Below are 26173 nucleotides of genomic sequence, written 5' to 3' on the forward strand. Positions count from 1 at the left end.
ATGCCTATCTCCTCCTTTCTCTCTTTGCTTTCTACCCTGCTATAGGCTGAGAACCTTTTCTTTTGCTGTGCTCCTCTGCCATGCTGTTTCTGCCTTGTGGAGCCAACTATAGACTGAAATTTTGAGGCAAAATAAATCTCTCCTTTTCTAAATTGTAGATGTTGGGTATTGCCTCTCAGTAATGAGAAAATAATTGAGATATTTTGCAAACATACTCTCCTGCTCTGTGGCTTGCTTTTTTTTTTTTTTTTTGCATTCTCTTAACAGTGTCTTTTACACAGAAAATTCTAATTTTAATGAAGTCCAATTATTGATTTTTTATTTTCATGGATAGGTTTATTTTCAGTGACAGGTGGTAGATTCTGTAGTATCTTCAATACCTCTCATGTTTTCTGAAACACAAATTCCTACAACCTAGCAGATTCTATCATGTTGAAAACAGATAAAGAAGTAAACTGAAAAAACACGAAAGTTCACAGTTTCTTGCAAATGCACAGTGTCTAAATTAGCTAATAGAAGAACATAAAAATCAATGACATTGTTCAACAAAAGGTTAAGTATCATTACTGTTATATCTGAAACTTCCCCCAAAGCCTCATGTGTTTAGAAGGGTGCTCATGTGATTGGCTCATGGGGTTCTGTACTCACTAGTGGATTTGTGCATTTATGAGTTCAGTAGTTAAAAGTGCTTAAGGGCTGGGGTATTTTGGGAGGTTTGTCACTGTGTGTGTGATCTGGAAGGGTGTTTTCATGTCCTTGGCCTCTCCCTCCTGCTGGCTTCCACAAGGTGAGCAGCTTTCCTTTGCAAGACCCTTTCACCATATCATACCTGCCTTGGAGCCAGCCAACCATAAACTGACCAAACTGGAAACTGTGAACCAAACAAGCTCTCCTTTACATTGTGGATATTGTAGATTTCGTCCCAGCAACAGAAAGCTGACTAATACACAAAATTGGTACCAAGCATTGGGTCATTGCTGTGACTGTAACTGACCATATGATTCAGAAGCTTTTGGAATTTGTTTTCAGGAGGAGTTTTGGAAAGTTTGGAGCAGTGGACTAGAGAAGTCCTACACTGCTCTAAGCAGACTTTGATGGGTGGTGTTGGCTGGAGCTCTTAGAAGGCCAAAATCTTGATAGACCAGACTCAAGAGGTTTCAACTGAGACAAAGGACTCCGTTGACATTTGAATTAGAGGACCTGTATGTGATACTCTGGCAGGAAATTTGTCTTCACTTTCCATGTCCTGAGACTTTTCAGGAGACTGAGATGAAGGGTGATGGGCTAATTGATATAGTGGGAGAAATTTTAAGGCAACCCAATGTTCGGCTGTGGTATGAATACTAGACTGACAATGAGAATCAGAGCAAAAAGCAGATCTCCAAAGTGTGCACAGAGAGGAAGTACCTACAGATTGGGTCAAGGAAGAACATGATTGTGGAATAGATTAGCGTTTTTTAAAAAGCCAAGTATTTTGCATTAGGATATAGGAAAGACAGCTTAAGACATCCCAGGAGTTGACCAGACCCCAGCCTTCCCAGGATTGATGGTATAAAGGGTAAACTCCTTTAAAAGGCAATTCTTTGATTTCTATTTTCTTAATGAGACTAGCTCAAGAAAATAAATCACAAAAGAAAAAAACTATTAAGAGGTTTCTAAAATTTGTCTTTAAACATTTATTTATATTGTTGTGGTTGAATTTTTTGCCCCCAGTACTAAAGATTTAACCAAGAGCATTCACACTGAGCTACATCCCAAGTCCCAAAATTTTTAATTTTGAATCAAATTTTCACTAAGTCACCAAAGGGAACTTGGAACTGCTCAGATTTGCAATTCTCCTGACTCAGCCTCTCTGAGTGCTGGGATTATAAGCATGCAACACTAGGCCTGATGTCACATTCTTTTTTTTATGACTGTCTATATATTTGAAAGTTTCACCTTGGGGATCTAAAAGAAAAAAGAAAAATACAAATAGAACTACTTGGTTTTCATATTCTCTGTATCATTAACATTAGGGTTTGAGTAACATTATCTCTAGAGAGTTAATGCAATGTTTTTAGCACACTCTTACAGATCCTTTACTGTGCTTCGGTTCTAGGAAAATGCTACCTGCCTTTCTTGATTTCTGTAGTTTGTTTCAATGGTTCATATATACAAAGATGCTTGTCATTTCTATTTAGAAATGACACATTGTTTTAAAATTTTTTTTGTATAGAGGGAATTCATCCTTATTACAGAGAATATTAGATCTGATTTTTTCTTAAAAACCAACTGTGTAGACAAGTCTTGATTGATGTATTAAACAAGTGATTTTTTAAAATCAGGTCCTTCTCATTCTGAGGATGAAGACAGCTTTTTCTCAGTGTTTCATACTCAGGTTCCTCCAGAACATTATGAAAATGGTATGCAGGATGTCAATCGAGGTAAGTTTTATTTAACTTGTGTAATTGTGTATATTGTAATAGTAGAATACTCACTGTATAGAAATATTTATGGATGTCATGATTTGATATAATTGTATATAGAAGTAAGTAAAAGAAGAAGGGCTCAAGAGGGTGCATGGTTGGTCATGAGTATATCCTCACCGAAGCTGAGAACTACTTGTACTATTCTCTTTAATTAGGATGATTGAAAATTTGTGTAACAGTTAAAGAGAAAAAACTGGCTGCAAGTAATGGAAACTGGGCTTAAGACTCAAAGTGATGGGAATGATCTTGGTGGTAGACACGCTCCTTTGGTTCTCAAAAGTATATCCTGTGGTTAGCCATTGTGAAGAAGGTCTAGTTCCAGAATCCTTCAACAAAGAACTCATTCAGAACTAATTCAGCTTGGGTTGACATCACTGTGAGAACATGGAGACTCCTGTGGTATCACCATTACACAGGACAGGAGAAGGGGACATTTCTAGTGAGACAGTTTTGGCCAGATAACCCAATGTTGTTTCTCTATAATTTATTAAAAGTATGTCTTAAACACATTTCTATTAAAAATACAGAAATAGCTACATTTGAGTTATTTTAATGCTATATTTTTAAGTGTATGTGAAACTTCAACTGAATACACTATAGGCACTATAGGTATAAGACTATAGGCAATTTAAATGGTGGACAAAAAGTGATATAGTTTTATATCTAAAGTGGCCACTTACCAAAAAAGCTTAATTCTCACTTTACATATTGGTAGTTTGTACTGGTAATAATTATGTGGTTAATGAATAAAACCCCAATTATGGGACAGGGGCTTAAATTTGAGTGAAATTCTAACTTACTTCTGCTTGAAAGTAGTTTCAAATCTAGGGATCTTACTTCTTTTATGTTTCTTTCTAGCTACTTCCATCAAAATTTTAAATCTGTATTGAATCCAGGAATGGTAACACATACCTGTATTCATAGTACTTGACAGGGTGATGCAGGAGGATTGCTGTGAGTTTGAGGCCAGCCTGAGCTCCATAGTGAATTCAAGGCCAGTTTAGACTACATAGCAAGTCCATGTCTCAAATAACAAGACAAAACAAAACAAAACAAAACAAAATGTGAACAAATCTGTATTGTGTCTTTGATAACTATCTGTAAGTAAACCAATTGTTTACTTCCTTTAGTCTTTTTTTAATCAAATAATTTCTTTAATAAATCAAAGATAAATTTAAAATAAACTAAGTCTGGATTGACTACTGATTGGTGTTTTTCTCTATGGACTGTAAAGTGGCAGTGTTTTCCATTTTGTAGGGTAAGCTCTATTTGTCGTGTAGGGAGACTGCATATTTTAGAACTTTAATGAAGGATTCTTGTGCTCTTGTTTTAAAATCTTTAAATATGACACAGTGAAAAGGTATTTAATAAAAGGAATACAAATCTACAGGTATCCTTTTTACCTTGTTTAGAGCAGTGAGGTTCCAAATGTCTCAGGGTCACCTTGAGGCTGAGGGAGGTGACAAACTGAGGGCTCTAGGGGTTTGTCCAAATGACTTGCGAAACAGCCCATTCACTTGGGTCAGGGTTGAGCAAAAAGCTTATTGCTGAGAAAGAAAAAAAGAAAGAAAGATGGAGAACTAATAAAATAGTAGGTATTGACATTTTGTTTCATATAAAGATAAAATACATTTTAAAGATCCTCATAACAAGAATGAATGTGAATGACCTGAAGTTCTGTTCATATTTCCTGTCATTCTCGGGGAATAAACAGAAGTTTGACACATGATACTAGATAGGAAGTTTAAAAAGAGCCTCATGAGATGTTATAGTAGCACATTTATCCTTAAAAGAAATAAAAAGTATACTGTATTAGGTTTCTGGTCTGGAATTTCCAGGTTAGCCATTTTGCTTGTTTTCTTACATATTTTAATATATACTTAAAGTGAATTTTTAGTATAATCCACAATTATAATTATGAAACCAATTTGAACTTTTTAAATATTAGATTTTACCTATGATGTGGAAAGGAATGAGTCATTGATCAAAACAGAAGAGAAACCTTTCTCAAAAACAGAAAAGATTGAGCTAAGGGACAAACCCAACCAGGATTTTGTTAAGCGAAACATTGAGGTAGGTACTCAGAAATAAAGAACCACAGAGTGGGATTAAATGAGTTGCAAAATTGGTAATAATGTTTTCAGAGCCTTTTTAAAAATTTATAATTAATGCATGCATCATTGAAGTGGTGTATAGTACTAGCTTTCTTTCAAGAACAGTTTCATGAACTATTACTTATATTCACTTTTGTATCCAATTTGTTCTGTCCCTTTTTTTTTTTTTTGTGGTGCTGGGGATCAAACTGAGGACCTCATGCATGACAAAAGAAAATCACAAATGTCTACCACTGAGTGACACACATCCTCAGCTCATCATATCCTTTTCTTTTCCTTTCTTCTCCTCTCCTCTCCTTTTCTTTCTTCCCTTTTAAAAAAAGTGCTGCAAATAATATTTATCTTACCACTCAGAAAAAGTATGGTTCTTGCAATTTTAAAAGCATTTATTTAGGTATGTGATGGCTTTGGACAATATTTCCCTGATTTTAAGGAGTGTATTAGGAACACTGTCTTTTTTTTAAAGTAATGAACATGATTGTACACCTAGTGCATTTAGAAATGTAATGGAAAATATTCCTGGCAGAGCAGCAGGGGTGGGTTGGTGAAGCCCCCAGATTGAGCCTCTTGGCACCAGTCACTGTCCTTGGTTAACTTCCTGCCTCAGGAGCTCATCCTCGATTCTGCAGATCCTGCAACCTGCCTTGGTTGTCTGTCAGGCAGATTCATACTAATTAAGGTTTCCTGTATTATAAAGAAGAGAGATACTTGAAAATTGCTCATGCTTTATAATTTTTGCAGTTCTGGGGACTGAATCTAGGGCCTTTGCATGAGCTATATCCCCATCCCTTTTTACTTTCTCTTTTGTTAATTATGAGAAAGGCAAGTCTCACTAAATTGTCCAGACTGGGTTTGAGTTTACAATCCTACCTCAATGTCCTCCAGTGCTGGGATTATCTATCATTCTTTTTATAAAATGTTTTGTTAAAGTGGTTAAGATAGCCTGTGGCTTGCTTAAAGTAGAAATACCTTTGCTTGGAGAATGGCCCATTGCAAAAAATTTAGCATAAAGGACCCAGGGAAATGGCTGCCTGGAGGGAACTTTAGCTTACAGATGGTTCTGGCATAATCTTTCAAAGCCATCAGGTATGCAGCTCTGAAAGGAAACTGGGGTACACCAACATTTGTGTAATTATAGCCTGAAAGCAAAAATAATCAGATGACATCTGGAAAGATGATTAGAAAGAAAAAGGAATCTACTGAAACATCATACCCAATCACCAGGGAAGTGGTGGCTCACCAGGGTAGAGGAATTTTCTTCCATGAAGCTATCAAAAGGAAGACAGTACTCTCCACAAGTGCATACAGCTCAGGACAGAGAAATAGCAGAGCAAGTGGGAGCTCTGACTACAGCCAAGTGGTCAGAGGGCAGAGATAATTCCCATTCTGCAGCTCAGGATTTGGGTAAGACTAGATCAGGAACCAAGTTCTCTTGCTTTCCTCTTGCCTGGCTAAAACAGACTGGAGCAGTGTCTGGGTTGGAAGCCAGCATGAGTACCTGCCTTTACTTAGGCACAAAAATCCTCCTCACCTGTGGCTCAGATGCCACCATGTGACAGGGAGGAGATGGTTATCACTCTTGTTGACTGAATTGATTAGAGTGGGACCTGAGGGAGGAGACTGGCACAGTGGGTCCAGAAAGTGGGAAAGACCACACCTCACATTTCCGGGGGAACAGAACAAAGAGCAGGGAATAAGTCCTCTGTGTTGAAGGCCAGTGTTACACTGATGCAAAGCACACTGGTATCAGAGAAATGCAAATCGAGGATGAGATTCCATCTTTCTCTGGAAAGAATGGCAATTATCAAGGACTATGCAAAGATGTGAGGAAAAAAGAACCTTCTGTATCATTGATGGGAGTGTAAATTAGCACAACATGAAAATCAGAGATTTCTAAAAATATTAATAAAAATTCATTTGACCTGGCTATACCTCTCCTGTGCCTAGACTGGGCTTATGGGGGATGGCAGGTAATGTGGAATTTATAGTAACTAAATTATGGCAATAGCCTACATGCCCATCAGCAGATGAACAGATAAAGAACATGAGGTACATGTATCAAATGCCGTATTACTCAGCCATAAATAAGTCTTTCATAGGAAAATGGATAGATTTTGAGACCATAATGTTAGGTGAAATAAATCACAGATTAAATATTGCGTAGTTTCTGTTATATGACAATCCCAAATACAAATGATTTAAAAAGAAAAGGTGTTAGAAAATAAAGAAGTAGATTTTTTTGGAGATGAAAAGGGAAGGGGGAGAAAAATAAAAAAATTAGTTCCTGAAAGCTAGTGTAATTATTATGTATTATGAACATATAGTAATAAATTTGCATAAAGTAAAATTAGCAAATATAAATTGCCTAATCTGATACATTTTACCATTGTGTGTATTTTGTAGAAACCTCAGATCCCATTTTAATGTTTTTGAGCTACAAATTACATTGAATACTTCATATTTTGCATTTGTAAATTCTATAGTTAGCCAAGAAATCCAGAAGTCCAGTGCCTATGAGTGACACAGAAAAGAAAAGGCTGGATGAACTTTTGAAGGACATAGATGATAGAGATTCGGGGCTGTCCAGTTCTGAGGTAGGCAAACTCTGATAGTCAATGACTTTCACACGCCTTAAGTCTGATTTTCTTATAGCTTTGTCAACTCCTTAGCACAGATTTATAATTTGTCACTTTAAAAGGTAATATTCTGTGATTTAAAAATATCCTACTTTATACATTTGTTTTTATTGATGCTCTTAAAGGTATTGTTGGTTAATTCATTATTGACTATTACTGTTTGTATCTAGATTTTTTCCCCCAAAGCCATGTGTGGTCATAGTTTTTTTGGGGGGGTAGGGGGGAGGTGGCTGAATCTAAAGTACATGATTGATTTGTAGTGCAATCCTGGGATTAAGGTTGGGTGATTGCTGGATCAGTCCACTGACTTGATTGGTACTACCCTAATTCCGATAGACGGGACAGAAAGAGGCTTCTCTCCCCCTTTCCATGCTTGTTTGCTATCTTCTGCCTGCCATGAACTGTTTCTCCTGTGTAATACCTGTCTTCCATGCCACCCTGTTAGAGCTAGCTGATTATGGACTGAAACCTCTACAAACTGTGAGCTAAATAAGCCTTGTCTCCCTTAACTTTGGATGTTGGGTATTTTGTCTCAGCAACCAGCAAAGTAACTAAAACAACTGTCAAGTATTAGTTCTTCTAAGAGTGACTACACATTGGTTATCACAACAATAATCTCTGCCTGTGATGTGATGAGCAATGGCATATGACTGTGTTTCTCTGTAGTCTTAATTTCTCCTTACTGGCTCCATAATGTTTCATTGTAGCCCTTAGTGATCCTAAAGGTCACCATCTTACTGCTTCCCAGTTCATCTTGACCATCTGGTTCCTGAAAAGCCTGGGGGGAGCCTAGACCAGGCTGATAGAGGGCTGGCTGGGAATGTAAGAGTGAGATGCAGTTGTGTATTTGTAGGGCCTGGGAAAGAGCCATAAGGAGTGGAGCAGCCCAGCATTTGTACACATTTGCATATTAATCTTGTAGGGATGTTCTTTTTTTCTACAAAAGAATGTACCCTCCTTTGTTCCCTGAAGCACTTAGCTATGTCATCCAGCTTTTATTCCCCTGTGCTCATTGGAGGTGATGGAATGAGGGCTGGTGGATCCTAGATCCTGCACCTTGGTATGTCCCTATGTGTCCAGCTCCCTGCCCTGTGCAAAGAGTGCACAGCTGTCCCCTTTCCAAGCCAAATGGAAGGCAAGTGGCCCAGCACACTATTTCTCCTCACCCCAGGTCTCTTGCCTCAGGTGGGGCCAGTTCTGTGGTGCTACCCAAAGATCAGATGAATGCTGTTCTTCTGGGGGTTGGGGGGAAAATGTAGAAATTCAGATATTTAAAATGGGAAACATATGACATTTTAAAAACAACTAATTACTTTAAAAACAGAATATGTCCCTTTCCAAACCAAAAACAGAAGCAAATCTACAGGAGATCCCATTATAACCTCTGAATAATCTTTTCTGACATGGGGAGGGCCTAGCAGGCACCGGTCTAGGAATAGAGGAAGGCTGGGGTAGTCTTGAGATACTTTAGCTTTGCTGTTCATCATGATTTGTTTATTTTACTAACAAAAGTTTAGATAACAGTTAATGTAATAACTCGGACCCCGGTATAAAATCCAAGGAAGCAAGAGACTGAAATTTGGGAAGCAAAGGCTTTATTAGACCAGGCCTGGTGTCGAGTCTCCGGGAGCCAATTTGGAGACTGCGTGCCAGAGACTGAAGGGAGGACTTTAAAAAGAGGCTAGAGGAAATGGGCGGGGGGGGGGGAGAAACAAAGAAACCTGCAGAGCCATCAAACTTGTTGACCCGAATCTGGAAAATGTGTAGCTGTCCACTTAGTTCTGACAACCTCGGGAGCCTTTGGCGCCTTTTGAGTTACTCCCATCCTGCAGATAAGAATTATCTGCAATAACATTTGGAGAAGAAAGTAGAAAGCTAATTATCTCAGGACAGCTCGTTAACACTAACAGGTGGGAAGGGGTCGAAAGTTATAAGAAGCTGAAACTTAAGCCTTCACAAGGATTTGGAACTTAACCCTTTTGGTGCATTAGGGTTAAGCCACAACATTTTCCTGTAATTTCTTTGAAGTTAAGGCACATTTTATGACAGACCACCACCGGGACAGGAAGAGGTCACCAGAAACCCCAAATCTTTATGGCCTAGCCTAGATAGATAGGTAAGGGGAGAGGGGAGGCAATAAGGCGCGATACAGAACAGAAAACGGTGGTTATGTTTTTCTTTCTTTCTGGGGAGGGGGATCAAGGTCAGGTAAAGGGTTATGCTAATAAGCAAATCTCCCTGCACACAAGCAAGTTACTTCAAACAAGTGTAAATTAGAGGGCCATCCTAGTTTTCTTTAGCTCTTTAGCGGAGAACAGAGGCACATAACAGTGATTAACAACACTTGTTAACTTGTTTTAGCACCACTTCAGTTGTTTGTAGAGGGCAACAGTGGTTAACATATCAATTAGGTAAGGTTTTACAATTCTTTACAGAGAAGAGCATTGATTGACATATCAATTAGGTCATCCAAAGACATAAGAAGGAAAACACATACAGTAAGCCCGTGTTACAGGTTTTGTTATAATACACATATAATGAAGCTATTTTCTTAGAGTACAACAGTTAACATTAAGACATCTAGGCTTCCTTCCTGGTTTTGTCATTCCTTGTGAGGCTGGGCAAGCTGCTGTGCTCTGTCCCTGGTGTCTAGCTGTAGCATGATCCCTCTTCTTTACACAGGCCAGGAATGCGTTAGTCTTGCGTTATTAATATTGGTTTTTACACATTTTTGACTACTATTTATGTTTCAAACTCTAATTTCAGTTTTAGGAGCTCTGTTATAACTATTGTACTCTAATAGATGGAAGTTTTTTGGTTGATATTCTTTATATTTGTTTATTATTTCCTTATCATTTATACTTTAGTGAGGATATTTCTGACTACTGGTAACTTTTTAGAGCTTTGCCTGACTCTGAACTATATATTTTATTTATTCCCCTCCTTCCCTTTTTGTGGCTTGGAAATTCAGTGTCTTGTTTCTGAGCTGTATTATTATTCCTCAAGTTCTTGACATACATTAAAATGTATATTTTTCTCAACTTATGTAATTAGTTTTTAAAAATCACATGTTTTTCAAAGTTGGATCATTTTTATGGCTTTATTTTCCTTTTCCTTTCCACCAAGATTTAGTGAAATTGTCTAGAATTTTAGTTTCAAAATATTGTAAATTTTTACCTTTATCTTTAAAAATAGTATCTTCTCTTGTAGGATCTTTCTCAACCAAATTTAGCCACCATCTTTCATATTATCATTAACTGTGTATCTGGACTCAGCTAATTATTACTATGTGTAAATAACTTTTGTTAAATTTGTTAAAAGATTTGTATAAAGAACTCTCAAAAATTTGTTAACAAATTTGTCTGAAATTTTAGAAAAGTTTTCCTTCAAGATGTGGTGGTGCGTGAATAATTTTTGAGTGTTAACCGTATTTAAAAGTTTATTTTTCTTTCACTTGAATAATAGCTTGAGTGGTAACTAAATTATTGATGCCGAATCTTTTCTTTCTGGAAGCATGTAGCATTTTCTGCACTTTTGGATTCACTAACTTTATCAGAGTGTTTATGTGTCATTAAAAGTAATTTTGTCCTGTTTTGGCACGTGGTCTTGTTTTGTCCTCTGAAGATTCAAACCTTTCTTCTAGTATTTTTTCTCTTCAATCATCTCTTTTTCCTCCTCGCAGGATACTCATAAAGTGGGGCTATTGTTTGGGAATGTGAGCGGCTGGACATGTGAAAGTTTTATAAACAATGTCTGAAGTAAAGAGTTTTATTTCCCTTCATTAACAAGAAACCAAGCTGTGAGCGGCTACTGTCTTTCTGTCTTTCCATTTCTTGTGCTTAGAATGGCTTTTTCATTAGGTTTGTATTGTTTGCTGCATGTCTGGAGGTGAGGGGTCCATTTTTCAGGCAGGAAAAAAGATAAAGGGACTTTGTTTTTTCATTTGGAAGGATTTTGTGGTACCACAACTTCTATTTGCATCTCATTGGCTGAGCTGTGACATGGAGCCATTTGTCTGGTGACACTGCTGAATGAGGAACAGTGGGCAGGTGATTTACTTTCTAGTTTTGTAGCAGAGGTAGGCGTGGCATACGAACATTAGAAAAGACACTGAAGTCTGTCAGTAGATAATATCTACCACAATGGATGGTGGACTTTATGAGTCTTTCTTTCTGCTCAGAGTATCAGTTTTCTTGTAATCATCTTTTTTCCCCGATCATTTTTCTCAGATGGGCTCATTTTACTGTTTTGCAAATTGAGCTTCTATCGTGTTTATTCTGCTACTTAGCCTTGCAAGTTTTTTTGAAAATAATAATTGTTTTTAAAACAATTGGTTGAGAGTTCTTTCTGCAAGTTCTCTTATTATCTGGTATGAAAACTAAATATAAATTCAAAAACACAGAAAATTCTATAAAGCAAGATAAGATGGTGAACAGAGACTCAGAGGAACATTAGTGCAGCGGGAAGACTTCAGGGAAACTTGGAGGAAGGGATCTGTTTACTGTTTTCTCAAACTGCCAAGCTTCTTGCTGTTTCTCAGATCCTCTTGTTTGAGCGAGCCTCTGTGCTTCCAAATGTGTCTTTTCCTTTATGAAGTGGCCCACAGCTGTGTCACCGAGAAAATGCCCATGTAACCTAGAGAGGATGACTGTCTTGGATACTTTCTCAGCATTAAGACACAATACCTGGCACCCACAGTTTAAAGGAGGAAAGGTTTATTTTGACTCATAGTTTGTAGAGGTTCCTAGGCTGGCTCCTAGCCAAGGTGGTGAGGCAGAGGTGGCGTGGCGGCGGAAGAGAATTGCTCACGGCAGTGTAGGCAGGAAGTAGAGAGGGCATAGGGAAGCAGGAGAGGGATTCTTCAAGGCCACATCCCCAAGGACCTACCGCCTCCCCAGCATCACATTTAGCTCTAAACTCTTGATTCAGTCACCTCCCCAAAACCCCCCAAGGCCTTTGGGCGGCATCTGGATATAAACCATTACAATGACTAAAGTAATAATTTTAATTCCTCTTGTTTTCTGATGGTTCTATATTGTGGCATATTTAATTTTATAGATGTATTTTCTTGAATGTCTTGAGGATATATACTTAGAATTTTAAAAAGATCTCTTTTTATGTTGAGAACTGAGCCCCTCCAAGCCAGGAACCTTTATTTTCACCTTTGTCTCAGCTGTCAGGTTATTCAGATTATTCACATGCAGTATTACTGAATGGATCCATCTGATTGAATTACCTCCATGATCCTAGCTGTGAAGGAGTCTGGCGAAGAACATTTCATGGTTTCCATCTTGGGAAGACAAGACTCCTCAAAATGCTCCATATCAGAAAGATAATATCATCTGCTACCTTTATATTAGTTTCTTTTATACCTGCATTATTGAAACATTTATATATCTGTTGAATTTAATCTGACACACTATTTTCAGTAGTATTTAAAAATACTTAGCAGTTTAAAATTTATTAATTACTTTGTTAATTTCATAATTTTACTTTTTTGTATTACTACTTCTCATTTAGGGCATACCAGTATTTATGTCAATTTTATTGATTTATTTAATTTTTTATTTTAAAGAGGGTAAGATTAAACATAACAAAATAGATCATAAAGAAACAATTTTAGGAAACATAGATTTCAAAGCAAGTCCACTGGAGATCTTCTCTGTCTATCATATTGTCTCTAGTTTTCTTCCAAATAGTTGTCCCCATCTTCACACATATTGAATACATACTGAACATTATAGAACTAATCTAATCATAACAGGATGATGAAGATTTTTTAAGTCTTCAAGACCTGACATTGGGAAAGTCAACAATGGCTGCCATAATGTCTCTCATTCTCTTCGAAGTAACTGTCCATATCTTTATGTATGCTGAAATTAAACATAGGAGACTAGACTAATATCACTCTAAACAGTGAATAACAGTATTGCTAGATTTTATATCATAAAGATATAAGGTTACAGAATTAGCATTGGCTATCTTAGTGTTTCTTCTTCTTTAGAGTATCTGTTCATTACATCATGCATTATATAATCTGTTCCCGTAAACTGTTTAGAAATTCTCCACATGTGTGACTCTCTACATGTATATCTATCCTTTCTGTATTATAGTGAAAAACAGATCAAAACAAAACAATAAAACAAATTCCTAGAAAAAGATGAAATGAAAAAGACATATAAAACCACAATATTAGGTGATCTACAGTAGTTACTATGCTTTCTCTTGTTATTTTCAATAGAATTGTCTATATCATCAGACATAATATAATTGAACATAGTATTACATAGCAATTTTAATAAAAATACAACATTGGAGACATTGTAGGACTTCAAAAGCAGTTAATAATCGCACCGGAATGGATATCTTATTACATCTTGTCATCTTCGAGTAGTTGTCTCCACTCCCAGACTTGATACTATCAAGCATACCAAATTCAAATAAAATCAGTCAAGACAAAACAGCGGTCTAACAAACCAGCTTCAAATAAGATCAGTCATAGTAAGACAATGTAAGTAATACAGAGCTTCAGTTTAAGTAAATAGGAAATTAAGGATAGTTACTGTGTATATCCTGCTATTTTTGGGATAGCTATCTGTGCCCTGAAATCGAGTATGAGTAAACAGACCAGAACAAAATGAAATCAAACTAAACAGAGCAATGAGACTAATGTGACTTTAAATCCTGATACACTATTAACAATGTCCTCTGCCTTCCTTTTTTAGGCAGTTCCTCACCTTTCCCTTTCTTAGGGTGCTTTGTATATTTTGGGTCCTTCTAGCTCCTTTAGTTTTTAGATTAGGGGGACAACCTATTATCTAGCTGAGTGGTGCTGAACCTATTTACTCCTGAGCTTGATCTTGAGCTGTATTTCTTTACCTACTAAAGCCTCAAGGTTTTCCTTCCTTATGGCTGAGTAGTTCTCCACTGCACAAAAGTGTCATGACTTTCCAACCTATCTGCAGCTGCTGGACGAGTTGTCCCTATTTCTCTCTGGTTCCCTGTCACATAGAGCATCATTTTCTCATCTTTATATGTCAATTTTATTTAAAAAAAATTAACCAGAGTTTCTTATTTGTGATGAATTGGATAATATTACTTTCCCTCTAGTTTTAGACTTTTAGGCTTTTTGCAGTTATTCTTTATTATAAATAACATAACAAGTATTATATCAGTCAGTGTTCTGTGTTACAAATAACAGGTGGGCTTTGGCTAAAACAACAGAAAATTGATTTGTTGGAGGATTTGAGTAGTTAACAGACTCAATGGGACATTTGGAGAACCAGATATATAAGCCATGGAGATGTTCAGGGATCCAGGAGCTATATGAATATAGGAACTATTTGGGAGCAGGCTTGTTAGGTGCTCCTGGCATCACTGCCAGCAGACACTTGCTGCTGGTAGATGCTTAGTACTGCAACTTTCACTGCTGCAAACACGGTATTGACTCTGTTTATTCTGGCACTGTTAACCATTTCCCTGGGTCTCTACATCAGTCCCTGATTATTCAAAATTCAGGGTGTTTGCTTTTGACTGGCTGAATCCAGGTCATTTGTTTGTTTTCTTGTTGCCAGTGGTTAGGGAGCAGAAATGTGGTGGAGATCTGACCCCTTTGAAGACTCACACACTAGTTTCACTGAAACAGGGAAGGAGCTTGAATGTTAAGGTCAGGAGGAGACAAACATGAAAATCTTTTTGCATAAGTTTTTGCCCAAAGTGTTTCTTGTTACTATCTAGAGATTGATTGCTAGTGTTACCCTCATGAAACAAAAATGTGGAATTTTGTTAAATTTCTGTGCCCTCCACCTACCACTTCATTCGTTGTGTTCTTCTGCCCTATTCTTGCACTAATGGGACCTCATCCAGTCCCTTAGTCCTGAGGATTTGAACCACTGTAAATAAGTGCAAATTACGTACTGCAAGTCTCGGTCTCTATCTTGAACATCAAACACATCTCATTGCCTGATAATCCATGGATATCCCAGGTACATGTGTGAATATAAGCAGTCCATCATAATCTTCAGACCTACCGTCTGTCTTGAGCACTCTAGTTTAGACAGTGGGACTACCATCCACCCATTTGACAGACTTATTCATACTGAATCTTACTTCTTGCTTTACTGTTCCATCAAATTATTTCTAGGTTCTATAAATTCTGTTTCCTAAGTGTCTGTGGAAACTGTTTTGAGTTCCACATTCCAGAACGCTTCCTTAGTTCAGTTCTGCATTATGACCATTGCTACTTAGCTGGCCTTTCTGCCTCCAGTCACCTTCACCAGCTCCAGTTTCAAGTACAGAACGGATCATGTTGCTTCTTCGATTACAGTCCTGTTTCCTTCAGGAAGCCTTCTCCTGTCACCACCTCTGCTTGCCCCTTCCAACCATGGAGACTAATGCCTTCCCTGATCCCCACGGTGCCTGCAGTTTACCGGTATTCTTCCAAGCTTGTTATAGTTTTGTTGTCAAGAGACTGAGAGCCCCTTTAGGACAGCTCTTAATGAAATTCACTTTCCAACTACCAGTCCCCAGTATAATATCTGTACGTAGCAGACAGTCAGTAAGAGATATTTGAACATTATAATGGATTTGAAAAGATAGTATGAGACTTTGCTGAGTTAAGAGATGACCCTTTAACTTCAAGAAACTCAAACCACTGACTTTATAGAACCCATTTTTAAAAAGGGACTATTCAAGGAAAAACAAAGACAAGTTAAATTTAACAAAGCTTAAATGATAAAGAAAAAAAGGTCCTAGAATTGGGCAGCATTCTATATTGAAGATGTTCAGAATGTATAATTTCACCTCTTCCAGGTTATATTTAAAATCAAAGAAAAGCAAGTGATGTGTGCAGCGTGATAAGAATATGGTGAATTTTTAATTTTTAAAAAAATTACTACAGTAGAAGACATTGCCACAAAAGAATACTTTCTTTTGTGATACCTTGTGATGTTTTTATATGCTAGACATTGCTGTAAATGCTTGATCAACATTGAATGCTCATAAAATATGGTATATGTTTAAATTTAAAAACTTTATTATAATGAAAGTCCTGTTGCCATGAACCCCCTCTCAGGATACTCAAAATAATTATCCCCACTCCAGACACACTTATCTCATCATTCTTGGCAATGTGTATTTTACTGAAATAAGATTTAAAAATTTAAACATTCACCATACCTTTCTGTGATCCTGTATACTGCCTTCATGGATTGCAATGGCCATTTGACTTTGGTCAAGTTTTGGGCATTGTTAGCCTAATGGTCGGCTAAGACCCAGTTACTTAGTTTTATGGATATACTCTTGGGTTATAATTTGTTTTTGCATCAGACGAGGGAGTTAGGTACACCCTATACCCACCTGGGGCCAAACACCATTCAAACACAGAGAAAGCTGTATTTTGGCTTATAAAACAAAATTTGAAAATACCATGTATTTTAATGGGTAGACTTGATCTCTTCGTATTCAGCAAATCACAAAACTTTTTTTTTTAATTTTTATTTTGGAAGTATACAACAGAACAAGTCAGAATAAAGCCAACTAAGATCGTACAGTGAAATTCATACAGAACTTCACAGCAGGTTACCGGGATAACAGTAATAGGTATCACAGTATATTTTGTTATCTTTATAATAGTTGTTCTTTCAATCCTGTATATCAAAATAAGATGAAATAAGACCACTATAGAACTTATCAAAACAGAATATTGAATAGAGCAGTACCGTTAATCAGAAAAGAGCAAAACAGTGATAAAAATATTTGCCTTAAAAGAAATGGTAGAAGGAAGTCCCCCTTATTTGCTATGGTCAACCTCCCAGGAGATGCTCAGATTTCTGGTTCCCATTTGTTAATGGGCGGGCGGGGGGAGAAGGAGGATAGGGGAAGTGGGATATTTGATTCTAGGCCATGTAGCATCAGGTTCACTATTGCTAAGCAGGGAGGCAGAATGGTCATTTGTTTTCACAGTGTCCTCAGTTCCAACATGGTGTGGATCTCAGGAGACACTGCTAGTTCTCCCCCTGGAAGGGCTGCAGTGGGCCACCCTGCCTCCGCTTACCAGGGAGGGGAGGTGCTGGCTTGGCTTCCCAGAGTCCTAAGTTCCAACATGGCGTGGATCTCAGGAGACACTGCTAGTTCTCCCCCTGGAAGGGCTGCAGTCTGCCACCCTGCCTCCCCTTACCAGGGAGGGGAGGTGCTGGCTTGGCTTCCCAGAGTCCTAAGTTCCAACATGGTGTGGATCTCAGGAGACACTGCTAGTTCTCCCCCTGGAAGGGCTGCAGTGGGCCACACTCACACAAAACTTTTTTAAAGTAAAGAAATGACACATTAGAAAGCACCATACTGGAGGCTAAGAGACTTATTCCACAGGAGAAACCCTGTAGAATGTAAGTTATCAGATAATGACATCATAAAACTATTTTTTTCTTTCACTATCCTAGTGTTAATTCTGTTTTTGTTTTGCTTGTTTGTTTTTGTGAGGTCCTGAGCACTGACATAGCAGCTCAGAAAATGTGTTTTGGAAAAATTGTAGCATGGAAACCGTCACCAGATTGGGTCTGAGTGGTTCTGGAGCTGAGGTGAGGATCTTAACCCACCCTAAACAGAGCATGTTTAGAGGTTTGCTGGAAAAAAAATTAGAGAGTAGTCGATAAGAGGCACAAGAAGGGTTTTCTTAGGCAGAAATTCCAATGTATGCACTCAAAGAACTGGAGCATAGGCCAGAGAAAGAGGAGAGGAAGAGAGAGCTTCACAAGCTAGAGCTGGATAGTTATGGGGCTTTGGAAGTGTGTTCAAGATGGGTTATCTAGGGTGTGTGTTTCCTGCTGTCTGCCAGTCTACCCATCGGGAAGTCTATGTCAGAGTGAAAACTATTTCCATGTGTTTCGAGTTGACATCTGCTGACTACTACCTTATATTGTTGCTTCCTTGAGGATGGAGGAAGCATAATTTATAGGTGAAAGGGGTGGGTCCAGAGCCCAATGTATAGGCTTAATGTGTCTTTAAGACATTTAGGAAATTTTGAGTGTGTTTTCTGGAAGTGAAAAAAAAGCCTGAGTAACTTTTGTGTCCTGAGCTGTAGTATTTTTTCTTTTCGAAGTACAATTTTAAAATCCTATTTTCTTGTCTTTTTAAAAGTGTTTTCTATTCTACTTCATGACCCCACCCCTAAGACTTTGATTCCTTATTGTTAGGCAGGTGCAGAAGACCTGACCTTTCCTATTATACTGCTTCAGGTGGAGGAGGGGCATTGATTTTGCCTAGCCAGGGATCTAAGTCTCATCCTGACTAGTCTAAGGGAGACACAAGAAGATGGATTTTGTTGTTTGAGGGGCAAACATCTTTTGATAGTGTGGAAAAGAGGACAAAGATATTGAAACCAAAGCTTCATTTTGTAACCTTATTAAATAGACTAGGTCAAAAATAACAGTAGAATACTGATGAATAGTGGCCCTAAAAGCTGGAAGTCAGTAATATTTGGCATAAATCTATATCCATATCTATGTATCTCTATATCTCTCTATATAGATATATACTGAGGATTAAACTCACGACCTCACACTTACCAGGCAGGAGCTTAGACCGATGAGTTAAATCCCCAACTCTTATCTTTAATATTAACCTCTACTTATTTTGCAGTGTTTACCCAATATATAATACATGAGTTTAAGAGCACAACAAACTCCTTTCTGTTTTGTCAATAAGAAATCTAATGTCCTCCTATTTAATTATAAGAAAGGTGAATGAATACATTAAATAAAGTTATATTTGACCAGTGAGCCATTGAAATTTTCACTGTTTAGTAGACCAGAAGACATTTTATAAGGACTGGCTCCAGATAATATAAACATATCAATTTAGTTTATATCACAAAAGAGATGAAGTTTAATAGCTAGAATATTTATATTTCTATTCTTATTTTATAGGCACACCTACATGAGAGAAATCATTACCTGAGAGTCAGGTACTTGAATATACATTAGAATAACATAATAGAAACATATTAGGAGAAATTGAAAGGCATATTTTGAAAGGGCTAGAGGAAGTGGGAGTTAGGACTTCTTATAATTTAGAGGTACAGCTGGAGACTGCCGGCAGGTGCTGGTGTACTGTTTGGAGACCCCATTTTACATCTAACATAGCTTTTTGTTTAATAGTACTATTATTCTATCTCTTTCTGTGTATCTTTTTTTTGGCTATACTTTTGTTGGTTAAGATCAAGTCAAATTAAGACCTCTATTATCAGTTAATCTTCCTCCTTATCTGACCGGCGCAGCCCCCCAATGAGACAGAGGACGCTCTTATTGGTAACAACAGGTAACTGCCGCTTTATTGACGCGGGCTCTGGCTTATATATTCGGCCGTGACCAATCACAGGCTGCCACAAGGAGGCAGGGTTGGGATGGGACGCGGGCTCTGGCCAATATACCCAGCTGTGGCCAATCAGGGGTTGCCACAGAGTCAGCACGGGGCGAATATGAAGTGAGCACGGGGTGGCTAATTTGGAGAGGGACGTAGCGCATTGCGGAAGCTGGTGTGGTCCTTAGTCCCGGGCGGGGTATGTGAAGCACCTGCGCCCAACATCTCCCCCTTTCTTTATAACTGACGCAGGGTCTTCAGGGGTCGGTGCCCCCCGTGAGGTGTCATGCTGCAGTCATGACTGTGCCTCACTACTCATCGGTGCTCTTTTGGAGGGGGCAGGAGTATTGTTTTATGAGCCCAACCCGCATGCTCATCGACTTGGAGACCGGGGTGTCTCCTGGCCAAGGACGATACCCCCTGCGATGCTTTGCTCCACACCTGCGTCACAGCATGGCGAGCCATGCTGCCGGGCTTTGACCGGATTCCACGGCCAGCAATGCTTGTTTGATACTTTGTTCCTATTCCTTTGTCTGCGAATCCGACAGAGCAGAAGTAGACTGCCGAATGCGGCAAGTGTAGCTCACTATCGCGGCCGTGATTCCAAAATCTCTTTTATTGCGCACGAGCTGGAACACATGAAACTCGTCTGGGTCTGCCATAACTGGAATTGGTACGAACTGGGGTACCTGCATAACGACAGCTAAAAGTGTACTGTTATCCCAACATTGTGACACATAACAGGTTGCGGTGGAGTAATTTAGAAAAATCATATTTGTGGTGGCTTCAAACAACAGAAAAAGGTAGGGAGCTTGCAGGCAGACTGGGGTTTTTGTGATATTGAAGACCTTTTGAGACTTGTAGGTGGAGGGTGTGAAGGAATCGTTGCTCCTCACCCCTGAAACATTGCTATGAAAAACACGGACTGGGGTCTCTGTAGTCTGGCCTAATTGGAAAAGGGCTGATATATCTCCTGCTGCTCTGGCCCGATTAGTGAGCTTCCAGTTATAAACATCCTGGTCTAGAAAATTTTGGATTTGCTTTCGTTTTATTTTCAGTCCCTTTTCTCTCAGTAAGTCGCTCAAAGCAATTAACAGCGGCTGACTGGCAGTGTTACCCATCTTAAGATAGATTTCTCTTTAGGGGACAGCTTAATCCCTGCGCCCCTTCACGGCGCCCCCGTAGCCTGCCTTTTTACGGCTCCCGGAACTCTCTTTACGAGTTCCTCAATCCCTTGCGACGCGTCCGCCCAAGGTTGCCCGATAGCCCCCGCTATCTGGCCCGGCAGCCCCCGCTGCCTGTTGCGTAGCCCCCACTACCAACGTTGAGCAGTTTAACCTGTCAGCCCCCGCCCGCCGTGTAGCCCCGCTATCGGCGCTTGATGGTTTTACCTGTTCTCGTCTCCGTTCTGTCGGAGAGAGGATCTCGTTCCCCGTATGGGCCACCAGTTGACCGGCGCAGCCCCCCACTGAGACAGAGGACGCTCTTGTTGGTAACAGGTAACTGCCGCTTTATTGACGCGGGCTCTGGCTTATATATTCGGCCGTGACCAATCACAGGCTGCCACAAGGAGGCAGGGTTGGGATGGGACGCGGGCTCTGGCCAATATACCCAGCTGTGGCCAATCAGGGGTTGCCACAGAGTCAGCACGGGGCGAATATGAAGTGAGCACGGGGTGGCTAATTTGGAGAGGGACGTAGCGCATTGCGGAAGCTGGCGTGGTCCTTAGTCCCGGGCGGGGTGTGTGAAGCACCTGCGCCCAACACTTATCTACCATATATATTTTTGTAATTTAAGGCTCTTCAGGGAGTCTCTTAGCTCCTCTGTAGTCTTCTGCTCTATCAGTTTTGTCATCTACCAGGATAAGTCAGTCTTGCTTGACAATATGACTTCCGTTGGAAGATAGGGACATCCCCTGCTTAGTGACCTTCCTTTTAACAGTGTAGACTGGTTGACCCCTGTCCTTGGGGTCCAGTAATCTCCATGCTTGGGAGGTGTGGTAAGTCACTGGAATTGCAGAATCCTCTTGGAAGGGTCGCATCATATCTTGAGTCCTGGCTAACCTAGATGTATACGGGCCAAAATATTAGCTGTCCTCTTAGCCAAGTTACCTTTTTTAACTTTGATTTTCAAGCCTCAGTTGGTGAACACCCAGATGAGTTCCACCATTATTGAAGTGAGAGCAGTAGGGTTAACTGTAATAATCCTACCTGGATATTGAGTACTTTGAAATAAAAAGTATGTCCAGAGAAGTGTTACCTTTTTTATTGATCATGGTCAGCATCAGTATTAGGAACCAGTGTTATACTCTGTCTGTACTGTAGCTTATGCTTACTGTCTTAACATATTGCTCAAATTGTCTTTTAAAAATCATATTCCTGTAGAATGTTAGGTCATGGATAAAGTTTCATAAGGAAAATCTTAAACCAATAGCAAACATAAAATCTTAGCATAATAATTATATTAATATACTAGATCCATTAGAGTTTTTAAAAATACATTTAAATTTTCAGTTTAGTATAGAATAACTTATTAATAGATTATCTAATTATAAATTATATGACAAACTTTTGTCTAAATTTGCTACTTTTTAAATATAGTGACTAAAGTACTAGTCTACAGATGTACTGTACAGATAATTAATGCCTACTCTTTACCCTTAGAGTGACATTGCCTAACTGCATATTCTTCAGGCGTATCTAGCACAACACAGTTACTTAACAGTTACATAAACATAAGCCTGAAAAAAGGAACATGATCATAAATAACTTCAGTCTAGAGGTCATCTGTATGATAAGATGCTTTCCTAAGTTTCATACCATATAATGCCTGTACACTTGGGAAACACATATGTATTCATTACATCATGAGATTAGCAATAATTAATATTGCAAATCTCATGATGTAATGAATACATATGTATTCATTATATGTATATTATATGCATATAGCTATGCAGAAATCTTCACATATATTTGCTTAGATTTTAGCCTTAAGACAAAATTTAGGTTCCTTTATTAGATTTCTATTGTGTAACTATATTGAAGGCCCTTATAAGTTCAGGATAGTGTGAAATATCACAGACATTACCCAGTGTAAGTCAAGAATCCACTGTTTAAGGAATTCATAGAGAGTTTAAAGAGTCAGAGATGTCACTTAGAGGCTGTAAGTCACACTATTTTAGATAGGGAGATTAACTTAAGGCTACAATTGTCACAAGGATGCCCCAGACAAGTAAGATGGAGGGAGGAAGCAAGGTAATATTTGAGAGGCTCTGGGGGAAAATACTCAAAGGTTGGGCTGAAGAGGGTCTTAGGACCCAGGAAAGCCGTGGTGATAGCTGAGAAGTATGAAATGGCACCTTTCCGGGTGCCTGAGGGCCTTTCCTCCCGGCAGGGAGAGGCCCCACGCTGCACTTCCTCCTTCCGGGGCAGTGGGATGTGCATGGAACTGTACTCAGAACCAGGAGAAAAGCTGGACTTCCTCAGCGCCCATTGATTCCCTCTGTTCTCCAGCTCTCTGATTCTTTGTGATAACTAATATCAGAAAAAGTTAAAAGATTTGAAGTTTTTGAGAAGAAGAAACCAGTTGGCTCCTTTTCAGTTTGAGTCCATAGAGTCTACTAGGTTCTGAGGATAATGTCAGTTAGCAGTCAAATGACCATGTGCAGCCTAAGAAATGTTTTCAGCCACCCAAAAGGGGAGCCATGGCATCAGGTGGATTGAGCTTTTGCCTTTTGGTTTGGGAGCTGTGAGGGGGAGGTGATAGGAGAAGGGGAGGGAGAAGGAAAAAGAGGCAGTTTAGAGGATCTCCTTTCATCTAAAGTGTTTAAGACCAAAAATGTGTGTGATTTAAAGAGATTCTCTACTTTGGGTGTCATCGTACAGACTGGTCTTTTTTAGGCTGGGGATTTAGCTCAGGGGTGCAGCACCTACCTTGGCAAACCTGAGGTCCTGAGTTTGATTCCTGGTACCCCAGATAAACAACAACAACAACACAGACAGAAACCAAGACTGGCCTTTTCCATGATGACTCCAGACTAGGTTTCCTGTGCTGGATGCATGAGAGACTTTGATCAAGACACTAGAGAGGGTCTATCCTTGTGTGTCTCTCTGGGGAGCAAATTTTAGTTCCATCTAACCCAGGAACAGAGAGTGATCTAGGGTGTGTATTTCTACTGTCTGTTAGGTTATCCATCTGGCAGGCTGGCAGAACACAAGCCATATTTATGTGTTTATAGTTGAATATTCTGCCTCCTTATATTGCTGCTTCCTTAAGGATGGAAGAAGTATAATTTATAGGTGAAAAAGACAGGTCCAGAGCCCAATTTTTAGGCTTATTGTGTTTTTTAAGAACTTGAAATTTTGAGTGTGTTTCCTGGAAGAGAAAAAAAGGCATGAGTATCTTTTGTATCCTGAGTTGTAGTTTTTTTTTTTTTTTAGTTACAATTTTAAAATCTTTTCCATATCTTTTTTGTCTGATTTTTTTTATCCCCAGGAATGAACTAGTAACCTTTGTTTCCTCTCAGGGGGATCACTGTGGTTGGCTGTTTCCAGGAGAAGGATACACATTTGCAGCCAATGAGCATAAGCAGCTTGCTGAAATTGACACAAAACTCCAAGAGCTCTCTGCTATCTCCCCAGCAGCTTCTAGCTTTTCTCCAAGACTTGAAAATGAAAATGATCAGGTATTTAATTCAAGAGCCCAAAGACCGTTCGGGTTTATGTGTGCTAACACTGGTTCATATAATCTTCTACTCTTCTCATTAACTCAAGGGTTTTTTTTTCTTTTCCTAATTACGTTTTTCATGACTGTAACTGCAGTCATTGTCATTTCCATAACAGTGTGTATTTGCCTTTGGTTATTTCTACCAATTTTCCTTTCAGTTGGTAATTTACAGGAATGAAGTCATTTAAGAAATATTTATTTTAATATTATATGATGTAAGCTAATTTTTGATTGTGATCAGGCAGGAGGAAAGGTAAGAATATAGATATCGTATTAATTACTCCTTTGAGAGCCCTGCTTTTCATTATTCTTCTGGTACTAGATATTAGCAGTAGCAGCCACTTGTCCCTCACTCTACCACCATCTTCCAGATCTTTTAAAATGGAGAATAAAGCATACCCTCTTATGACTTCTATCTTGTGATGGTTTTGAAATGGATGTGTTTCTTCTTTCAATAATTCCATCAAATATTCTTTTGCAAAGTGATTAGACAGTATAGAATACAGAAAGTGGTATTCCTTTGGGAAAGTAAAATTTTTTTTTCTGTTCCTACTATATTTCAGTATTTTCTGTCATTTAGTTTAAGGCTCAGTGATAGTCTGGAGAGAAACTATATACTGTTTTGTTATTCTGCTCTTCCTCCACTAGCTTTGTAAAAAAGTATTCACTGTATCATTTTCTGTACAGTTATAGATGGCTGTGATTTTCTTGGTCCTTTAAAAGGTTTAAATATCATTAGGTTCTAGGCAGTACTTCTGATTTACAGTGAATCTTTTACCAAGCTGTCAATCGAGGATTAAGGATCTGGCATTAGGTTGGTTAAAACTACACTGGGGCAGAGGAGCAGAGTACCACAGAGTCAGTTTGACGGGCAGCACTTCATGGATGATCTTCACTTCCTCAGATTACATTTCTAAGGGCCCTGCACAGCCACTTTTGAGCCCTAGAGAGAGCACTAGTGATAGTAGTATTCCGGTCAATCATTTCTGGTTTGGGATCTGAGTCTAGAGAGGACTTTGAGAATTGGAATCTTTGCCCTCACTTAGAAGAACAGGATGCTGACACAAGTCACACCAGTTCTTTTTTGTTACTGGGTCCCTTGTGTACAAAGGAAGAAGTCAAGACAGAGTGGTAAAGTTGTTCAGAGATGTTTGTTCTTTTCGTGTTTCAGCTGCATTTTTTCCCTTGGTTATTATAGATTGAGGACCTCAAAGACAGAAAGATGGAAGATGTCTTTTTCATGGCTATTTAATGTTATTCTTGAAAGAGAAATTGAGAATTTAGAGATTTGGACTATAAAGCCATTAGAACTTTAAATAAAGCATGACTGTTTTCAGATTCCATCGTTGTCATCTAAGTCATATTTTTTTTTCAGAGTTCCCCTTATGGTTCAGATAATATATTTGAGAAATAATGAAAGGAGCAATAAGTTGATTACTTTGTTTTTGCATACCAAGGTTACGTATTTTTATGAGAAATAGCATATATTTACAAAGAAGAGAAAAAAACCCTACATTTTGGGACCCCCATTGGATGGAGAAACAAAAACGTATGCTCATAGTTGTTGAAAGGAAGTGATTGATGCTTCTTGCATGCAAAAAAGAGAGTACTTTTTGAGTGTTTGTTCAATTTCCTCTTGGACTTTCCTCATCTCTAACTAAAACCAGCATTGCACATTTAATTTTCAAGGCAGAAATGCTAACATGGCAAATTATTTTATGGATATAATTTTTGGATTGAGATACTTTTGAATAAGTACACTGAAAATATCTTGGACAAGCCCTGCATTATCTATTTAGCCAATGGATGTGCTCCAGTCTATGGCCGAACCACAAATACTAACAGTGCACTTTCATGTGTTTGTATTTTTAAC

The 26173-nt window shown here is 38.6% G+C and overlaps 1 protein-coding gene across 2 annotated transcripts in view; it reads left to right on the forward strand.

The window, feature by feature from the left end:
* The window catches only part of Fsip1 (fibrous sheath interacting protein 1), a 222042-nt gene that overhangs the window by 47153 nt on the left and 148716 nt on the right, over positions 1-26173 (forward strand). For both annotated transcript variants that reach the window (XM_063250299.1, XM_063250300.1), the window contains exons 6-9: positions 2325-2423; positions 4417-4541; positions 7066-7176; positions 24101-24259. In XM_063250299.1, coding sequence (XP_063106369.1) covers positions 2325-2423; positions 4417-4541; positions 7066-7176; positions 24101-24259 — 494 coding nt within the window. The remainder of the gene's footprint in view (positions 1-2324; positions 2424-4416; positions 4542-7065; positions 7177-24100; positions 24260-26173) is intronic.

This window comes from Cavia porcellus, unplaced genomic scaffold (genome assembly GCF_034190915.1).
Source record: "Cavia porcellus strain 051 isolate PalLab524CR breed Dunkin Hartley unplaced genomic scaffold, mCavPor4.1 scaffold_6, whole genome shotgun sequence".
NCBI classification, from domain to species: domain Eukaryota; kingdom Metazoa; phylum Chordata; class Mammalia; order Rodentia; family Caviidae; genus Cavia; species Cavia porcellus.